General features: G+C 38.5%; 1 protein-coding gene across 13 annotated transcripts in view; it reads left to right on the top strand.

Moving 5' to 3' along the window:
- Positions 1–20,550, top strand: part of KMT2C (lysine methyltransferase 2C) — a 187,840-nt gene that overhangs the window by 102,004 nt on the left and 65,286 nt on the right. For 11 of the 13 annotated variants that reach the window (XM_059839320.1, XM_059839435.1, XM_059839427.1 and 8 more), the window contains 8 exons: positions 1–172; positions 2,914–3,028; positions 3,812–3,984; positions 4,763–4,923; positions 7,328–7,441; positions 9,009–9,742; positions 14,774–14,893; positions 17,301–17,417. In XM_059839320.1, coding sequence (XP_059695303.1) covers positions 1–172; positions 2,914–3,028; positions 3,812–3,984; positions 4,763–4,923; positions 7,328–7,441; positions 9,009–9,742; positions 14,774–14,893; positions 17,301–17,417 — 1,706 coding nt within the window. The remainder of the gene's footprint in view (positions 173–2,913; positions 3,029–3,811; positions 3,985–4,762; positions 4,924–7,327; positions 7,442–9,008; positions 9,743–14,773; positions 14,894–17,300; positions 17,418–20,550) is intronic. The other 2 variants (XM_059839379.1, XM_059839397.1) reach the window with 2 other exon arrangements.

Below are 20,550 nucleotides of genomic sequence, written 5' to 3'. Positions count from 1 at the left end.
CAAAGGAAGAAGCAAATTGTGCAGTGTGCGACAGCCCTGGAGACCTCCTAGATCAACTTTTTTGTACTACCTGTGGCCAGCACTACCATGGGATGTGCCTGGACATTCAAGTCACACCTTTAAAAAGAGCAGGTTGGCAGTGTCCTGATTGCAAAGTGTGCCAGAACTGCAAGTAAGTGAGACTTACAGGACATGGAGGTGGATGATGTGAGATTTATGTGCTGTGGTTTTGAAGTTCAGGTTTCATTAAATTTTTGGGGTTTTTTTCCAAAAAGTATAGATTATTTCCCCATCTTTTCTGTTGTATTAAGTAGCTGAGCAAACCCTTGTATTGGAAGCTTTGTTCTAAAAGAGCTGAGCTGAAAGTCCTGTGTGTTTTACCCCTAGAGTTACCATTATCATGGCAGGTTCTGGAAAGCAGCAAAACATTCTGATTTTTTTTCTCCTTTTATATACAGGAGGATTTTTTTCTCAAATTTACCAAATAAATAATTTTACTGTAGTGCCTTCACTGTCTAAGAACCTGTGCTTTTACTGAGCTGACAGTTCAGTTGTGCCTGTACCTACACACTGGGCAGGTCTCCTGCATTAGGCCCTCTCATTTAATGTCTTTGAGAGGCAGATAAAGAATCACTATGAAAACAAAACCATGGCTTAGTTGAGCAAAGAAAAAAAGTGACAAGAGTGGCTCTGACTGAGTAGTTGCACCAGACGAAGGCAGACACAATGAAACTTAGTTGCTTTGGCACTGTAAGGGTTCACTTAGAAAATTCGGACTGTTTGTGGGCTTGCTCTCTTATAAATTAATCTGATGGGCACTGCAGGGTTCTTTTGCTTGCTTGTTTTTTTTTAAAAGACTTACTGAAAAAGAAATGAGTTTTGTTCAGCTCCAGTCAGATCAGATGGGACAGTACTAAGGAAAAAAACCCATTTCTACTACTGCTTCGTGTCTGATCAGTCAGTGCTTTCCTGTTTTCCAAGCAGAACACTTGGTACTTGCTAGCATTCACTCAACCCACTTCAAAAAATGGGTGTTCCCTGATCATGCACAGCAGATAGCAAATCTCAGCAATGAAGCTAGAATAGAAAAGAATGTTCTAAAAAGCATCCCTGAAAATGTTGTATTGGGTAATTACAGCATCTGCTAACAAATCTTCTCTTTAGTGGAAAAGCAGAGAAGACGTGGTATGTTCACACCCAGTCCATGGGACCACGTGGGTTCTGAGGGAACTGGTGGATGAAGTGGCTAAGCCACCATCTGTCATATTCGAGAAGTTTTGGCAGTCTGGTAAAGTTCCCCCTGACTGGAAGAGGAGAAACATAGTTTTTACAAAGGGAAATAAGGAAGATCTGGGGAACCAGAGGCCTATCAGTCTCACCCGCCTGCCTACCAAGGTCATGGAACAGATCCTCCTGGAAGCTGTGCTAAGACACATGGGACATAAGGAGGTGATGGTGACAGACACCATGACCTCACTGAGGGCAGACAGTGCCTGAAAATTTTGGTGCCTGCTGTGATGGGGCTACAGAGTTTGTGGAGGAAGAGCAACTGATGTCACCTACCTGGACTTGTGCAAAGTGTTCAGCACTGTCCAACACACTGTCCTTGCTTCTATACTGGAGAGAAATGGATTTGGCAGATGGAGCACTCCACAGATTCAAGAGTTGGGGTTGAGGACTAAAGTGGAGACCAGTGATGAGTGCTGTTCTTCAGGGGTCAGAATTGGGGCGGGTGCTGTTATAAACATCTTTGTTATGACATGGGCAGTGGTGTCAAGGGCACAGACCCTCATCAGATTTGCCACTGACACCAGGCTGTGTGGGACAGTTGATGCTGAAGAGAAGGGATCCCATCCAGAGGGACCTGGGCAGGCTGGAGAGGTGGGGCTGTGTAACCCTCATGAACTTCAACACAGCCAAGTGCAACCTTTTGCACCTGGATTGGGGCAGTTCCAAGCACGAGTACAGCCTGGGCAGAGGGGAACTCAGAACAGGTTGCCTCACCCTGAAAGTGTTCAAGGCCAGGCTGGATGGTCTTTGAGCAACCTGGTCTAGTGGGAGTAGGCACTGTCCATGCAACTGGATTTAAGGTCCCTTCCAACCCAAACCATTCTTTGATTTTATAATTACTTCATGTGGTATGGCAGTTCTTCACCATTATTGGAAGAACAGCATTTTAAGCATATCTTCATGCAAAGAGAGGGCTTTTTAAAACACCAGGTCTCCCAGATAATGTGGTAGTATCTAGCATGTATAATGCCATGTACTGCAAGGCTTTATCTAGGCAAATCTTGTTGCATGTTTACTTACTGCATTAATTTATTTAAACGAAGGCAGAACACAATGCCTTTAGATATTACCAAACTATTTGTCTTGTTCTCAGCAAATTTGTTTTATCACTGGAATCTCTGGTGGAGCTCTTTAATACATCATAGTAGAAAAATTGAAATATCTTCCTTTAATGTTTGTTTTGCTCTTGCAGTCATATTGTCTGACATTGTAGGAGCTACAATAGTCAGACTTGATGGCTCCTTTTTTCCTTTGCAAAATTTACAGTCAGACTGCAGAAACAATTGGATGTTCTCTTCAGAAAGAAACAAAACGTATGTTGCAGATTCTGAACTGATTGCAGTACAGAAAAGCCATTAAATGTGTCTACACATGTGTAAGTGAAAGTGGGCCAATATCTGGTATTTAGAATGGTTGCACAGGCTCAGGTCTTGGTGAATAAACATAGTGGTATGCACTTGTATTTAAAAATGAATTTGAAGGCATTGTCTCTGGAGATATTTGTAAGTAGTGTTTGTATATTTTTATGTGCACACCTGTGTCTTCCTGTTTAGACTTTTCTTGAAACAGATATTTTGTTGCTGCTTGTTGAAGTAATTTTTGATCACTTTTTACTTTCCTTAGACACTCTGGGGAAGACAACAAGATGCTGGTGTGTGATACATGCGACAAAGGCTACCACACTTTCTGTCTACAGCCAGTTATGGATGCTGTACCAACAAATGGTTGGAAATGTAAAGTAAGTGGAAAGGTTTCAGAGGAACTCCTGGTCATTTATAAGAGCCCAAACCTTGTTATCCACACTATGCTGTTGCAGGTGTATTGTGGATTGCTGTTGCTGTGTAATGTAATTTGTAATTTCTGAAGGAATCCCACTTGGATGTAAATCCTGTGGCTCTACAGCTGCTCTGTGGGGGGAGCTGTTAGTGCTGTGGCTGAAGCAGTCTATGTAGGACAGTAAATCAGCCTCCACAGAGAAAAGAGAAGTGGAGGATCCAGGTGCAGTGGATAACCTGCAGTTAATAACAGCTGCTCTGGTGATACAGTGGGAACAAAAATGTAAACTCAAAGTGTATGTAATCCATACTTGAAGTCTCTTGATATTCAACTCCTCCTTGCTTACCAAAACAGTTCTGCAGCTTGTGGGTTCCTTTGCATTTGAGGAAGGCAGCATGAATGTCTTGTTTTGTCTGTAGCTTTGTAAGTAATTGCAGTGGGAAGTCCATGTATATGAGATACATGTAATGTTACATCAGTTTGTGGCAGTCATAAGATAGCTGAGAGTAGCAATAAAAAAGTTTGATCTCATAAGAAATACTCCTTTCAAGTCAGGAGTAGTGTCGCGAAACTTCTTGCTATTGTGCAGGTTATTCGTGCTCTGCTATCAGATTTTGAATAACTTTTTGTGTTATCAAGGACAAAAGCTATTAAATTGAATTCAAAACAGGAAAATGTCAGTTAATGGCAGTTCTATCACATTGTGAAATATCATAATTAACTACTAAATTCTTGTGATCTCTAGAACTGTAGAGTATGTGCTGAGTGTGGCACACGAACAAGTTGTCAGTGGCACCATAATTGTTTGGTATGTGACAGTTGTTACCAACAGCAAGACAACTTATCTTGTCCTTTCTGTGAAAAACTGTGCCTCCAAGACTTCCAGAAAGATATGTTGCATTGTCACATGTGCAAAAGGTAAGTATCCAGCTTTTGTTAATTTGTACTAAAGTGCATAAAGCTTATGATGAGCAGTATGAAACTGATGGGTTTCTGGGAAGGATGTACAATGTGTTTGGTGTACAGTGCCACGGGAACTTGGGCAGCTCCTTGATCCTTCATCCCTAAATACAATGAACAATAGTAGGCAGCTTTATTTTAATCTTAGCAAATAAGTATTAATTGGCAGTTACTTGAGGGTACCTGGCAGTTACTTGCTGCAAGCTGCTGCCTATTGAATTTAACCTATTTTGTGAGGAACTAGGCTGAAAAAGTCATTGTCCTAAAGTTGAAAGACTCTTGTTTGCAGTAATCTGGGTTGTTTTTGTTTTTTTTTTAATTGTGAAGTTTATGTTTTCTGTTTAATTTTATGTCTTTTACTATTTCAGTAATTAAAAAAACCTAAAAATGCAGTATTTGGAACATTTTAAGAATGTAAGCTATGTTTCTTATTCAATAATATTGTATCTCACTGTGCAGCATCATGATGATGCTCTACATCTTGTGGAGTCTGATTGACTTTATTAGGGACAATTTAGGTCTTCATGTTTAAATTTGTTCATTGTTTGACATGCTGACATATCATGCTTTTTCCTCTGAAGTTCTCCATAATCAAGCATTGGTTGAAAATCTCTATTTCCCCATAGGAATGGGAAATAATGCTGTTTTTTAATGGATTTTTACTATGATGCTTTATATTTTCATTACTAAAATCAGAGTTACAATAAATTAAATCACAATAAATTAATCTCCCCAGATGGATTCACATAGATTGTGACAGATCTCCAGGTAGTGAATTGGAGTCTCAATTAAAAGACTACATCTGCACTCTTTGTAGACAAGGAGAAGGGGATCAGACTCAGTCATGTGATGTAATGAACACTTCTGAACTCATTCCTGAACCTGACAGTATAACAGGTAATCAAACTTAAACTTCACAGTTCCAAAATGCTAACATCAGATGTAATATCTGTAGTCTCACCAAGTCTTTTGTGAACCAGCCACTCAAATTCTACCCTGGGAGAGTAGAGAATTTCATCCCTTCTCTAACAGCAGCTGCTCAAACAGTCCATGGGTGGTTTTTCTTTTTGGCTTCAGCATCCTGGGTACAAACATGGGCTAGTGAGCACCATAATTGTGGCTCTCAACCTTCCAGCTCCAGCCTCTCAGGCTCTAGCTGTAAACTTTACTAATTTATTTTGGATGTGCTATAGTTCATTAATGTATTCATGTGACAATCTGGCTGTTTCACTCATTTGTGCCTGGTAGATATTTTTGGAAACATTCAGTTCTTCTGTTTCTCTTCAGCTGCTGGTCAGTCTCAAAGGGCTTGTTCTCCTTACTTTATCCAGGAAGGACAGAGCAGTGGGAGCTGGACTGTGTTCAAGGGACAGGTGTTTATTTAACTAGACAGCTTCTAATAGGTGTCTTTTTCAAAGCAATGTATGATCAGTCATCTTATTTCTGAGACATTCTTGTCTAAGTGGACAAATCAAGCAGAAGGTGGAAAGTTGTAGAGAAGAGTGAAGTATGTTTTAAAAAATAAGTCAGTAGCAGTAAGGAAGCACAGGGAGGACTTGGATCTGCTGATCTGAGCCCAGTGGGTCATCCACAAGAGCTGTGTTATAAACTCAAAATGAAATGCTTTTGTGTATTTCACACCGTGTGCTCTGTTGGGCAGCACCTACACTCATCCAGGCTGAATTTACCTGAAGCACAGCTGTGGTTAAATTCAGAAGCAAGGTAAAATGTAACAGATTACCTGCACAGCCACTGCCATGTGCATTTTTTGGGCTTAAGCAGCAGTACCTTTGTACTGACCTTTTGTTATCCATAAGTATCTGTAGTTTTGAAAGCCTGGTAAATTTTGGCAGGAAAGGGGAAATGTTGGGCTAAAACCCTAATGTTTGTGCTCAAACTGATGTTTTTTATAAACAAGTCATCCCTTTGATGTTAGTCTGTACATTACCTTTTGTGAGCAGTAAAGACATGATGGAAAAGGTGCTCCTGGAGGGAGGGCAGTGACAGGAGTCTGTAAATGAGTTCACCCCATCAGTGAACACAGCCACCAGGTTAGGAAGAGTGTCCACTTCATCCTCTGCAGATCATTTCCCTTCTGAAAGCTTAGGAGAGCTGTGGACTCCCAGGTAGTGTTCTTAGAGCATTTTGAAGATGGCCAAAACAAATCACACTGTCACAACTCCCAGTCTCCTACAAAAACCCCTTTTGAGTAGGTAGCAGGTTAATCTGAAGGAAGGCTGAAGTTTTAAGCTATGCTTCTGTTAGGATTTCTAGCTAGTAGAAACGTTGACAAGCATGCTCTTGTCCCCAAGGAAGAACAGGACTGTCATCTCAACTGCTAGGAGTAATCTGGAGCTATTACGTCAGTAGAATCATGCAGGGTTTTATACCCAGGAGAACACTCCTGTACTTTAAAATCAGATTTGGAGCCAATCTAAATGATCATTTTTTTAAAGTTAAAATATTGCTTTAAAGTTGACAGAGTCTGAGAGCAGCTTTTAGGGTGCTAAAAGTAGTATCACCTAATAGTTGTTGGCTTTTTGAACCTAAAAAAGACTGTCTTGATGCAGAAGGCTGAATTTGTTTCACTTTTTTGTGCTGACATCCATGGAGGATCAGTTCTCTTCAAGTTAATGCTTGCTATATACTTTGTTTTCCATACTTCATCTAGTGCATTTTAATGAATTTCCTTTACTGAAAGAGCTTTTACACAAGGGAAAAAAAAAATCCTGTTACTGTACTCTATAATGATCCTGTCAGCCAAAAAACCACTCAGTAGCGCCTCTTCCATGCAAAGATTAAGATATGTTAGTTCTAAAGGGGCAAAATTCAGTTTTCATCTTGTTGAATACATAAGGTGAAAATCAGTGTTGCCAGTGCTGATGGTAGCTGGAACTTTATATCTGTGCCATAATCCACTGTAGTATTTGTATACAAATTTGAAGCCTTCATGCTGCCAGTTCTGTTCAATTTTATAGACTTGGAATTTAAGAAAATTCTTTCTTGTATTGCTCAGACAGTGCAGAAGTCTGTGACTGTGTGCATTTTTTCACTATTAGGTGTATGTAGTTGCCTTACAGACATCTAAAGCCTTCAGTGTTAATGAGTAAAATATTCTTCATTTTTAAGGAGTACTGTGTAGTCTCCTTAACCTTCTCACTGACCTGACTTGTCCTAAGTCCTGTCATCATTAGATATCAGTCTCTCTGTAGCCAAAAGGTCAAACAGTGACAGCAGTTGCTGATGCCAGAGTTGTAGAATAAACAGAGCAATTTTAATAACTGCTTTGCTTCTCCTTAAGCTTGTACAAACGAAATGGAAATGGAAAGTGCTGGAGAGGAGATGGCATTTCAGGAACAGCCCATTCCAGGTGATGGCCCTGATCAGGAATCAGCTGTTGGGTGTGTTACAGAAGGTAAGAAAGAGTTTTGCACTCTGAGAAAATACCAGTTCAGAACTCTTCAGAACCAGAACCTTCTTCCAGTCAGTGAGGTTTGCAGTGCTTTATGAATGCAAGAGGAAAAAGCACCTAGAAAGTGGAGAATAGGAGACAAATTGCAACAGTTCCATCTGAGTCTCAAGCAAGAGTATTAACTTCTTTGCTTGATAAAAGAAGTGTTTTACTGAAGGCGAAGAGAGTCTTCAGAATATTTGCATTGCTTTACTTTCATTTGTTCATTTTACTTTTTTGTTGTGACTGGCTTTTTCCAAGCTGGAAAAATAGTTGAATGCTTTGTATGCTGGAAATTTATTGGAAAAGCCAATGACTAGTTGCTATTCAAATACTGTCACTCACACTTTCTCTTATGGTTGTAACTCCACATGCATCCTTGGTTAAGGATTTTCTGGGGTTTTTTGGGGTTTTTTTTCCCTTTGTAAGTAAAAGATGATCTTTGACAGGGTTGCAGCAGCTGATCATTTCTGTTTCAGGAGAAACTGCATCTTACCAAATGCACAGGGAGGAGCAGCTAAAGAAGGGTCAAATCCACTAGATGTGTTAGTGACCAGTATCAGGGGTAAAGAACCTGTCAGTATGTCCCATTCAGTCCCATTCAGATGTTAGAAAATGGCTGTTGTAGGGGGAGACAAGAAACTTGTATTTAAAGACAAAGTAAAAGAATCCCAACTTTTCAGATTAGCTATGATTACTCAGTTGTGCGTCACAGTGGTAAAAGGGCCACGACTTAAACTGTGAAGAAATATTCAGAATAAAATGCTTTCTATGAACTTAGTGGCTGAGGAAGTGTGAGTTTAAGAAGAGTGCAAGTGTAATAGAAAACAAGTGGCCTGTAAGAGAATCAGGGCCCATCAAAGGAAGGTGTGAGAAGCCAAATTCAGAACAAAGAATGTGGTTCTTTATAGAGTGGAACAGAAACTCTGGAACTCCTTGATGAAGAAAGTTATGGATGAAAGGTTCTTGATTTGGTTCAAAAGAGGGCTAGATAAATATTTTCAAAAGAAATTCATAATATATTAGTTACTTAAATTAAAGCAGCAGCAGCTGTTTTCATTTCAGTTGATTTCCTAAAGTATGAAAGAGTTTTAGGAGGAAAATGTTTTTTATTTGCACTTGTCCTGTTCTTCTTAGCTTTTTGGAAGTGTTGGGACAGTAGCTTAAAATACATTAATTTATGATAGCACGCATCTTCAATACAGAGAAATTAAAAAGAAGAAATTACTTTTGCCTACCTGGAAATGTGTGTTTAGTTCCTCAAAAATTAATCTTGAGTCTGTTTTCTTTTAATTTACTCTGCTGTGTTTTTAGGGAAGAAAAATAATGAACCGAAAATATAGACTACTGTAAAAATAGGTACAAAGAAAGATGTTAGTGAAGTATATTTTAAGCTACATATTAAATTCACTGAAGTAAAGTGATATGTGTTGGCCTGCATGATGTGTACCAAGTATACTTGTTGATCAGAACACCAGGAGATTTTTTCTTTTTCACAGTGAGTCTTTAATATGGTTGTACTTAATTATAGGCATATCCCCAGGAGAAAAGACCACACAACTGGAAGCAGAAGTCTCTGTTGAAATCAATTCAGCTGAAATGGAAATATCTCCTAAAAAGACACCAGCATCTGGTGACAGTCAGACTGAGAAAATGATGGAAGTGGTAGAAGGTGTTCAAGCTGTAGCACAGCAGGAGTTGGATAAACAAGCTGAAGAGACACAGCTGCCTCAGGGTAGTGTGGAGGTATCAGAAGTGTCCACAGCAGACTCTCGGTCTCTGTCCTCAGTACCTGAGACCATGACTGTGACACCAGAAATTTTGGAGACTGAAAGAAAAGGAGATATTTCTGTCACCACAGAGCAACAACTGGAAATAATAAAAGTGCAGAAAGATGTAGAAAAGGAAGAAACCCCTGAGAAATCAGAAGCACCAGCTCTTCTAGAAGTAGAAACGACTACTTCAAATGGAGGTGTTGCAAATAGCTCACCAGTCAGAGACAAACTCATAAAACCACCAGCTGAGACTTGCCCCTCGCTTCCCCCATCACTTAATCTGAACAAGACAAACGTGTCTTCCTCACCAGATGTTTCTCTAGACTTGCATTCTGCACGAGATGTGCAGCACAGTCAGCCCCCAGTGCTGCCTCCAGCTGCTGGGAGTGCTCTCCCAACCACCTACATATCAGTCACTCCAAAAATCGGCATGGGCAAACCGGCCATCACCAAACGCAAGTTTTCCCCTGGGAGACCCAGATCCAGACAGGTAAGCACATGCACTGTTCCATTCTGTGTTTATTAAATTGCAGTATAACTCCTCAAATCCACCTGTTTCTTATAAAATGCATTGATTCTCCTGAGTGTGTAGTTTATTTCTTCAAGGAATTAATGTTCTGGTAAATAAGGAAAAAGCCATTGTAATGCTTCTCTGGTGAGAATTTAGGTTTCTTTTGGCTCATGGTTAAAGCAGACTAGAAGAAAATTTGTTGTGTTTTTCATCTGCTACAAATGCAGATAGACATAATGCTGTGCTATTTAACTTACCTTTTAATATTTTTCATATATGCATTTATTTTGGCTGGTACTTTCAAAGTGTGTTAAAGCTTCTTAAACTGGCTTTAGAGGAGAACCTTCTACAACTCTGCCAGATATTTTCTTGATCAGCGTTTCTAATGGTGTGGTAAATAATTCTGTGGTTTTGTTACATTAGGAAATACCATGCAAGAACTGTCTTGTACAAGTCATTGTGGTTTGACTAGGATTAAATTTGATAAGTGAAAAGAATCCTCAAGTCTGTCACTTTCTGAAACGTCTTTCTCTGTATTCGTACTGTGTTCCAGGGAAAATGATTTATCAATCCAGGGTATTCGTTTCTTGTTGGTGAAATTCTATACAAAAAGTGTGTCAGTGTGACAAGTTAGTGTTTCATCTTCTCATCACAATTTATTTTTAGTCTTTGGGACTTCCAGGTTGATGATTTCATGCTTTTCTGGACTTAGTCTTAAAAAAGCTTTTTTATATATTGCACAATTATTTCTGGTTTTACATGTCATCTAAGGGTTCAGAATTTTTTGCTTTGTATGAGAGAGTGTTCTGGAAGGTTTTTCTGCTGTTTCCACTGAGTTTAGGAGGTCTGTGTTTGTTGTGCTGCAGTTAGGTTTTGCTGGGTCACTGTACAGTCAGGTGTATATGTCATATTTGCAGAAATATGTTAATGCCTCAAATTTCTATTCAGTAGTCTTAAGTTCTTGCTCTGGGCTTTTGATGAAGGACTGAAAGCTGTTGAATGATGTTCTGTATACTATGAAAAGAAGAGATTTTTAAATGTCCAGTTACAGCCAGGAGGGTTTTTTTGAGTAAGATGTAATTGGAAAATCCACAATGTGGAAGGCACGTATTTAAATCATTTTGGATTGCAGACAGAAATAGGTTTAGGTTTATTTTGTGGGGGTTTTAAATTATTCTTTCAGCTGAAAACATTCATTTTTTAAAAGAGGGTGTACTGTTCCAAATGGAGAGTTGTGCACAGGAGCAGAAGCAGAATCACAGAATGGGTCAGATTGGAAGGGATCACAATGGGCCATCTGGTCCAGCCTCCCTGCTCAGGCAGGGTCATCCCAGAGCACATGGCACAGGATTGCATCCAGCCAGTTTGGTTTCCTGTTACATGGGGATTCTGTGGGATAGTGTTGGAAGAACACTGTGTTAAATGGTGTTGTATTTATTCTGTGTATCTGAATTGAACAGAATTGAAAAAGTTATTTTTGCTATGCCACTGTGTACTAGAAGGCATAAGATTAAGTCAGTAAATGGCAGGCATTACAAATTCTGGCTCTGAAATAGTGGTAGGTGAAGAGTTGAGAGCATTCTGTAGAGTAATTTTGAATAAAAAACAATGAAGTTCTGCTGGTTTTGTAAATTCCATAAATATTATTTTAGTATTATTCCAGGGTGTGTTCCTTGAGAAATACCTTGTTCAGAGATATTTAACTTTCATCATGAAGATGTTGGTAATCACTGTTCCACAACACACTGAATATCTGTTGGTATTTTTAGAAATTGTTTTAAATGAGACTTAAGAAGGCAGAGCACTGTGATGGGTTTGGATGTGTACTGTCTTGGATGGGATGGGTTTTTTGCTGTCTTCACTTACATGGTATCACTGAGTATGTTGTTGTAAAAGGTAGGTGTTGAAAAATAAGAGAAAAAAAGAGTCTTTTGCAAGTATCAGTTGTTGTTGTTATGGTTTTTATGCTTGGGGCTTGGTTGGTTTTTTGGTTTTTTTTTAATGAGGAGAGCTGTATTTTCAAGTGATTAAAGTTTGTTCACAACCCTAAAATTACATTAAATATTAAATTGCAAATCCAGCTTTGTGCATTTGCAATTGCAGTAGGATTCATAAAGCGTTAAACAGCTAAACACAGTCAGTGGTAATTTAGTGAGCTCTCCTGACCCTTGCTGACACTGGGTTTCCTTTTGTTATAATTTACTTGCAGCTGTGTTGTTCAATTTTGAGGACTCAAGAATATGATGGAGAATTAGAACTTCCTGTTTCTGTCACAGTACATAATTATTGCTGGGGTTCTGATGTAAATGAACTGAATAGAACTTTCTCTTCAGTGTTGTGTGGTAATAGGCATTAATTAAAAGCCAAAAATATAATTAATGCATCTCTTTGATGTAATTCATTTGTTCGTGGTATTGTGGAAATGTGTGTTTTTAATTAAGTTTATCTGACCAAGAATTCAAATTTTTCTGATCTACAATAAAACTTGGATTGAATTTCCAATTTAATTCTGAACAATATGATTCATGAATCATATACAAATCATTTTGTTTTGCAAGACTGAATATTTCATATTCAGATTTAATATTCTTTTAGCTTTTTAATCTTTTGAATATATTTAATCACTAGAAAAGTTATCTTCCTAAAAGAGAATAATTTTGTACCTCCAAACTAAGAGTAGGTAATTTAAGTTGTTAAGTATTTTCAGCATGTTTAAGATCTTGAATTTTGACACTGTGAGCATGTTGCCTACTTTATAGATTGATGTAAAGATTGCTTCTTTGATAAATAGATTTTCTTTGTGTTGCCACTTTATAAGAACAGTTACCTACCATGCAAAATGAATTTTAGAAGTAATGAGGAAACTAATTAAAATTCAATGAAACTTTGAATTTTACCTGCTAAAATTGACTGTTACTTTATATTAGAACTAGGGCTGGAATAGTTAAGGCAGATCTCCTGTGCCACAGACCTGCTGATGTAGTTGCCTACCAGTGTAGCAAATTTCATTTTTTCCCCCTCATTTCTGGCATGATGTCCCTGTTGTGTCAGGAATGTTCTGTCCTTGTGCCCTGGGTGTGAACAGGGACTTGTCCATCTCTAGATCTGAAAGTGAGAAGGTTTCTGCCCAGCACTGTTCCCCTGTTAGAAGGTGATGAACCTCTTGATCTTCTGAATTGTCTGCATGATGACCACCTATCTGCAGTCAAGGAAAAAACTGGGGTAGCAAAATCTTCCAGTGCAGGGTGTTGATTGCAGAACACTGAGTGGAACCCTTGAGCAGCTGCTATCAGGAGCTGTTCTGCTGGAGTGGGTTTTGGAAGCCCCTTGGCAGTGGGGAGGCTTTGATGGCCATCCCAAGCACACAGGTGCTCTGGGCACTAAGCAGTTTGTAGGTTGTGTGTCCAGCTACCACCTCATGTGGGCAGAATTGTCAAGTGGTTATTTTTTAAGTGTTATGTTGTCCATATTCCTTTTCCTGTGCAGGCAGAGCTAACCTCCCAGAAAGCAGATTTATGCTGAATACCACTGTGTCCACACTGTGCGTTGTACCAAGTGTTGGTGGTTTTACTTGAGACTTCTATCCATAATTAGGCTTTTTAGGTCACTGACAAGCCAGATCACTTGAGGGATAGCCCTGTTTTCAGAAAGTGCACCTGTTAGCAAGACACCTCTTTACAGTTCAAGATGAATGTATGTTTTGACGGAGGTGTTGATTCCAAAGAAACTCATTTCCCACACGTTCTTGTTGGAGAAATTGCATTTCAGAAAAGGAGAAAAAACCTCAATGTATTTTGCAGAGCCATCTCGTTTTCCTTGATTCTTCTTCTTATTATTGTTGTACATCCTGGTATTCAAAGGTGTAAATGTGTTTGGGCTTGCCCTTGTGAGCAGTTGTGAATAGTTGGGATCGTTTGTATGCATGAGGTTATTCCATATCAGCCCTGGGATTATGGTGCTGAATGGCATTCTGGGGAAGGTAAACCTGCACTTTTCATCAGCTCCATTCTCATCCTGGTATTCAATATTTTTTACTCTCACAAATTCAAAATTAGGAAAATGTATTGTCCTTTATTAATCTAATGTGTAAATTGGCAGTGAAGTTAAGATGTCTGTCTCCTGCAGTCTTTCTTCTGTGCTTGAGAAAGTCTTCCACAGATTTTACTTTCTGTGAGGAGCCTCAGCATTTTCTTCCTTGGCTGTCTTAGCATTTTCTTCTCATTTTGCTTTATTTCTACTACTGACAGTCATACAATACCTCACCATGATGGAACTACATAAATAGGGATAATAATTAGTTAAAAAGCGCTTGTAGGTACACCATATGGATGTATATTATTACATGCACATAATAACATGTTAAAATGTGATACCTCAGCATAACATGAAAACACTGGGGTGAAAAAAAATCAGTGGTAGGGTTTTATAATGGTTTATTTGTAGCAGGCTTGCAGGAATGAGCTGCTTTGTTGATTACCATGACTATGTTCCTTTTCTTTTGTCTAGTGGTTTATTCATATTCCTTTTGTTTGCTGTGCTTCTCAGACTAGTTGTTGCTGTGACTGGGGGTAGTTTAGTTTGAAAAGTCAACTGAGGCCATCAGTTCTTTCAGAATGTGGTTTGGAATATAAAAGGAGTTGTTACCACCTCCAACTACTGTCTTCTTCACTGATGCAATAAAATTTAGGCATGTTATTTGTTGTTGTTATGATTGCTTGCTTTATATTTGTATTAATCTTTGTTCATAAAACTCATTTTGTTGTGCTTAACCATCAGTTGGAAGTAAATATTGATTTTAGGGCATGTTTCATTGAGAACCTAAAATTTCCCACTTTCTACTCACTCAGTGAACTAATTGACTACTTAAATTAATGTAGAAATGCCTATGCCTGCATGTGCTTTGCTTTTCAGATTTTTTTTGTTGCTTGCTTTTTGCTTTTTTGCCTTTTTTTTTTTTTTTTTTATGTTGCAAAGTTTTATACATCTATTTTCTCACCTACCGTATCCTAGGGGGCTTGGAGTACCAATAATACAGTGAGCCCACCTTCCTGGTCCCCAGACATTTCAGAAGGTCGGGACATTTTTAAATCCAGACAGCTTCCTGGCAGTGCCATTTGGAGCATCAAAGTGGTAAATAACTTGAATTTATTTTCATGTATCCATTGCTATCTTTCTGCTGTAGAGATTAGTAATGAAATTCTGTCTCTCACACCTTAATTAATCTTCCATTCTGTTACTGTTCAAAATCTCACAAAATTATTGAAGCTCTGGAAGTTTCAGGTTAAAAGATGTGAGCTTTCCAGAGCATACACTGTGATGGCATTGCCTTGATTTTCAGTGGCAAAGAATACTTTGTATTACCCAAATTTTGTGTGTTTTGAGTACATCACTTTTTGTGGTTGGCTTTACATGGCTGTCAAAATAAATTACCTGAGAAGGAAAATATCTTTCAGACTGGCAGTAGGGTAAGCCAGGCATGGAAAGGAGCAGAGATCTGAAGGATGGCTTGAATTTGTTGCTGTGGAGAAATCTTGCAGAGTGGATTCAAAGTGACATCGTTTTTAGCTGATGGGGAAATAAACAACTTTCCTACCTGATTAGATGGACCACAATTGTATCCACAGTGACATTTACTATTTAAAACACCTGAAGTAACTAAAGTAAAATTATTTGTTTAAATAAAGGCAAAAAAAGCTAAATTATGAATCTGACAAATAACTGTAGCTCCCAGTGATTTAAGTTCATCTCACTTTAACTCTCATGCTAATTTTATTTTGATTTGACATCAGCTTAGCTTTTGCTGCTTTAAGCATTAATTTTCAGCTTAATATTCAGCATTAACATTGATACAAGTATGTACTTATTCCTGTTACTAGTTGTGTGAAAATAACAATACTGACACTTGTTCTGAAACAGAAAATAAGAAACTTGTCAGAAGAGTTTCCATGTTAAAAAAATTGATGATTGTGTGTCCTATGTGTATTAGCTCCATAGATATCTAAGGACATTTTTTGTTTTACCTCAGCCTCCAGCAGCATCCTTCCTTTCACTCCTCAAATATCATTGTGTTACATTGACTTGGTGTGTGAGTCAATTTAATTTCTTTTTTCTTTATTAGATGGATGTTTATAAAATTTTAACACTGGGATCCTTCAATTCTCCCTTTAATTATGACCATAAAGTTCAATATCTTCTTTAAGCCAGGAGTTGGAATATTTGAGAAATACTGTGGGGAGTATTGAGCCCACAGTGCTTCTTTCCATCCAAGGAACAGTCTGCATCAGTAAAGACCCTTCATGTCTGCTGGTGTCACAGTCCCCGTGGAGCTTTGTTCCTTCCTTCAGTGTTGTTTCTCAGAGCAAATGTTTTGCCTTGGTATTAAAAGTATTTTGCAGCAAATGTTTGGGTACCCCATACTCTGTACTCCATACTTGGGCTGTATTGGGAGATGAGATTATTGACAAATATGAAATGCCATAAATAACCTCAGTGCTCATTTTGTTGTAGGAAAGGTGCTTATTTGAGTACATGCCATAATTATCAGTTACACAGATTAGATGCTTTGAGACACATTGTAAAGATGTCTGATATATCAGCCAGAATTTGTGGACGTGAATATGTTCTTTTTCTCTCTGGAAATGATTAGGGAGGATTAGGAATTCTCTTGTGCTTAGTTCATTTTGAAATTAAAAAAAAAAGAAAAAAAACACCAACAAAAAAACCCCTAAATTTCAAACTTAAGTCACTGTATGAATAACAGGTAATTATTAGTAAAAACATACTTACTCTCCCAAGGATAATTGTAGTTGAACACACTGAATACTCCAAAGCACAACACTGCAACTCTGCCTCTGCATCTTAAATAAGGAAGGGAGAAAAGAAGCTCTCTGTAAATCAAGTGGAGATTGTGTAAAAAAAACTTCACATTATGGGGAATGTTGATCTGAGTGTAACTTATAGAATTAGTATAAAAAACTCCCTCTGTATATGCTGCATTAAGAGAGCCCCATGGAGCCAGCTCCCACTTTCCTTTGTGAGCAGGACTCAATCCTAATAAATTCCAGGTTTCACTTGATTATTCACAGTGTAAGAAAAGCATCTATGATTACCAGTAATCAAATGTCCAGACCCTGTGTAAAAGTCCCATGACTGTCTGGGCTGACTGTTCAAAGTGAAAAGAAAAATGAATCATAGAATAATAGATATATTTTGGAAACTTTGCAAATTAAATGGGGGTAACTGTTGGGGGAAATCCATATTTCCAGTTAACTCCTGAGCAGAATATAAACATTCCTGGTTTTGGCTGCTTTCTCACTGAAGATAAAGGTGATCATATTATGCCATGTAAGTAATTAAAGGTATTTCACACAGAATTATGGAGAGATTTAATGACCATGCCCTGGTGTGCTTGTACTCACCAGAAATCACAAGGTGTTTTTTACTTATGATTTTCCCTAGATGAACTGAACAAGTTTGAATCCCATATAAGAAAAGAACTTGAGAGGTTGCATTGACATTGTTGCCTTCCATTGAATAGGGCCGAGGATCAGGATTCCCAGGGAAGCGGAGGCCGCGTGGAGCGGGGCTGTCGGGAAGAGGTGGCAGAGGAAGATCAAAACTGAAGAATGGAGTTGGGGCTGTGGTCATTCCAGGGGTGAGGACATCTTTTTTACAGTCTGTTAATATAATCATTTTATTCAGCTGTAATTCTTGTATTAAAATACTGCTTTAAAAACCAACGAGCTCTACAGAGCCAGGGGTGTTTGATGGAGCCTGGCTGTTACTGCTTGTGATGAAGAACTAGAACACTACAGCTCAATGGGCCTGAGGCAATTCTGTGCTGCTCTTGCCATTTAAAGACACAACAGTTGGGAGTCTTAAAGTACTCCTTCCATTTCCTTGGGTGCAGAACTACATGCTGGGTAAAGGCAGCACTGACTGGAACAACCAGAAGGAGGGAGCAGGGTTTGTGCATGAGAATGTAACTGCAGCCATAGGAGGCCATAGCAGAGGTTCTTCTGGACTGAGAGGTGGTGTAAGAGTGCAGAACAGAAGAGGAGGAGACATTTCAGCAGTTTGTGGCTTGGGGACTTGTGGAACAGGAGGAGGTGGTCTTGGGCAGCCTGTGTTGGAGCTTTCTTTCATAAATCTTCCCATTCACTTTAAAAATTTTAGGAAACCACGTTAACCTTTTTCAGTTCTGCAGCTCCTCAGATTGTGTTTTAAGTGGCTGCCTCCTGGATTAGCTGCCTGCCCCTCACTGCTCTTAGAGAAGAGACAGTGGAAAGCTGGTTTCTATTCACTTCCTCCATTCATGCCACTCAGTTTCTTTAGACCTGCATCATTTCTCCTCCTTTTCCTTCCACTTTTGACTTGCAAGTATGGAGGATGCCAGTATTTTGAGTTGTTCCTTGTAGGGAAGCTACTCCCTATTTCTGATTATCAATACTAGTTCTTTTGTCATGTTAATTTCCTCACTTTGTGGACTTCCATCTGCCATTTTATAGCCCAGCACTCAGCTTTATGAAGTTCTTGTGCAGTTCTTCACACTTGTCTTTTGGATTTTATTGCTCTGAATATTCCAATCCTGTTGGCAAGCTTTGTCACCTTGCTTCTCACTTGATTTTTCAGATTGCACAGGAGTGTGTTGAGTACCACCACCTGTTGGCCGACAGGCCCTGTCAGATTTTGACTAGTGCTGTTCTCCCACATACAAAACTGATAATTTAGTCCCCTCTTTATTTTGTGTCTTGTATCAGTATAGGGACGATTCCTTTTCAGTTTAAGTTTTTTAAGTGAAGGACTTTGCCAGGAGAGTTTGGTGGTGAAGTAAGTTGCATCAATCAGATTTTCCTGTTCCCAGAACTGCTGACTCCTTCAGAGAGCCCTTACAGATCATGATTTACCATAAAAGCTTCCTTGAGTCTTTAATGAATTAATATATCAGTGATTCTCAGTTCTCTGTTGTGATCAGATGTCTGTTATTCTGTACACAGCTTCTGTCCAGAAACTCTTGAGAAAATAATGATTATATTTGCTGTCTCTTATTCTTCAGGAGCACTGAAGTGATTGTAAGCTAGTGTTTGCTCACTAAAGCTGATAGTTAACTACCTAACACTTGAAGTATTTTTAAAACTCAAAAATCCTACACAGTCCTAGTCTGCTCCTCATAAGAAGAGGGATTTTGGTATGAAAAACTTGGAAATCTGGACTGTAAAACAATTCTTTTTTTTCTTTTTTTTTCCCACTGTGTGCTTGTTCTATTTGAACGGTCCTTTTCAACTTTGTTTACCAGCAAGCCCTGCATATTTTGAGAGACATCCTATTCTTTGTGGTCAGAGAGGGACTTGCTCATTTTTATATCTTTATGAAGTAATTTCTGAGACTGTCTTCAGAGCTGTGTTTTTGTGTTCTTACATGTAATCTGTTTGAGTTTGTCACTCTTTCTGCTGCCTGTGTAGTAATATCTTGGGATATTCTGGTGTTTATGATTTGAAAAAGGAACAATCATCTCTATCACTTTTCCCTTTTAAAGCACTGGATGGTCAAGATTCAGAAGCAGATTTGTAATTTTAAACATACAGGATGAATTCCACTTAGAGTAGTTACAGCACCTTATTCAATTGGAGGCATTCACATCATTATTTTGGTGTTACAAAGCACAAATCTGTACTTCAAGAGATGCTGGGGTTTATCGATCAAACTCCTAAAAGTTTTTGTAATTGATCAGAGGATAGTGATGTAGGTAACTTGCTATAAATACAAGACGGACATCACTGTCCACCATTTCCTACAGAAATTTGATCCTTTGAGTCATCACATTGAAAGCAGTTCCAGAGTTGCAGAGATGTGGCTGCCTTGTGATAGAGTAGATGAAGTTAGCAATGCCAAGAGATCAGCCTTTTGCCAGATAAATGTTTGAAATGAGAGTATTTTCAATCAAATTTTGCACAAAATTAATTCTTACTCAGGATGGGATCAGTGGACAGCCACACAGATTTGGAAGTACCTTGGTATATCTTGGGAATGGGGAAAAAGGTGGGTACAGGTTTACCCATGGTGGGTCAGTGCTAGGGTTCAGCAAACACCAACATTGTAGTCATTCAGTCCTTCAAATTCTGCTCTTTTGCATGTGCACTTACAAGAACTTTGTGAAACCTGTGGAAAATTAGGTAAGGGAAGTGTTGTCCTTGAAGGTATCAAGGTGTTTCAGGTGCTCTGGAGTTAACTGGTTGGTTACAGCTGCAGTGCTCTCAAATATTTGGTAATCTAAACACATAAAGAATATATTCCCTTTTTAGCCATTTCTTAGTAGATGCTGAGTTTCAGCAGCTGTGTATCAGAGGGATTCCTCTAGCTGGTATTGTGGTATTTATATTTGTCCCTAGAGTTACATTTGGATTTGTAAAATATTTAAATTATTATTTAAACAAAACTTATCTGTGTAGAACTTACACTGTATTTAAAATAATCCACATATATATAACTGGAACAGCTGGTGAAACAAAGTTACATTTCTCTAGCATGCATTTAATCTTTCTTATGGAGCTCTGTGCCCTTATATTCCTGGTTCAGAGATAATAGTTGGGCCTATTAGTTTAAATTCATGGACAGCAAATTCTGTATTTTAAGGTGAAAGTCAGAACACAGTTGAAATGTTTCATTTGTGTTTCTCTTCCTGAGAATCTGTATATGAATATGCTGAATTAATAAAGGGCAGGTCAGAATAAAAATCACTTGATGAAAAAGAAAAATGACTGTCTACAGTAAGAGCTGATGGATTGAGA

Source organism: Haemorhous mexicanus, chromosome 1, assembly GCF_027477595.1.
Source record: "Haemorhous mexicanus isolate bHaeMex1 chromosome 1, bHaeMex1.pri, whole genome shotgun sequence".
Lineage (NCBI taxonomy): Eukaryota > Metazoa > Chordata > Aves > Passeriformes > Fringillidae > Haemorhous > Haemorhous mexicanus.
Note: the sequence above shows the minus strand (reverse complement) of the source record. Positions and strands in the feature narration are given on the sequence as shown.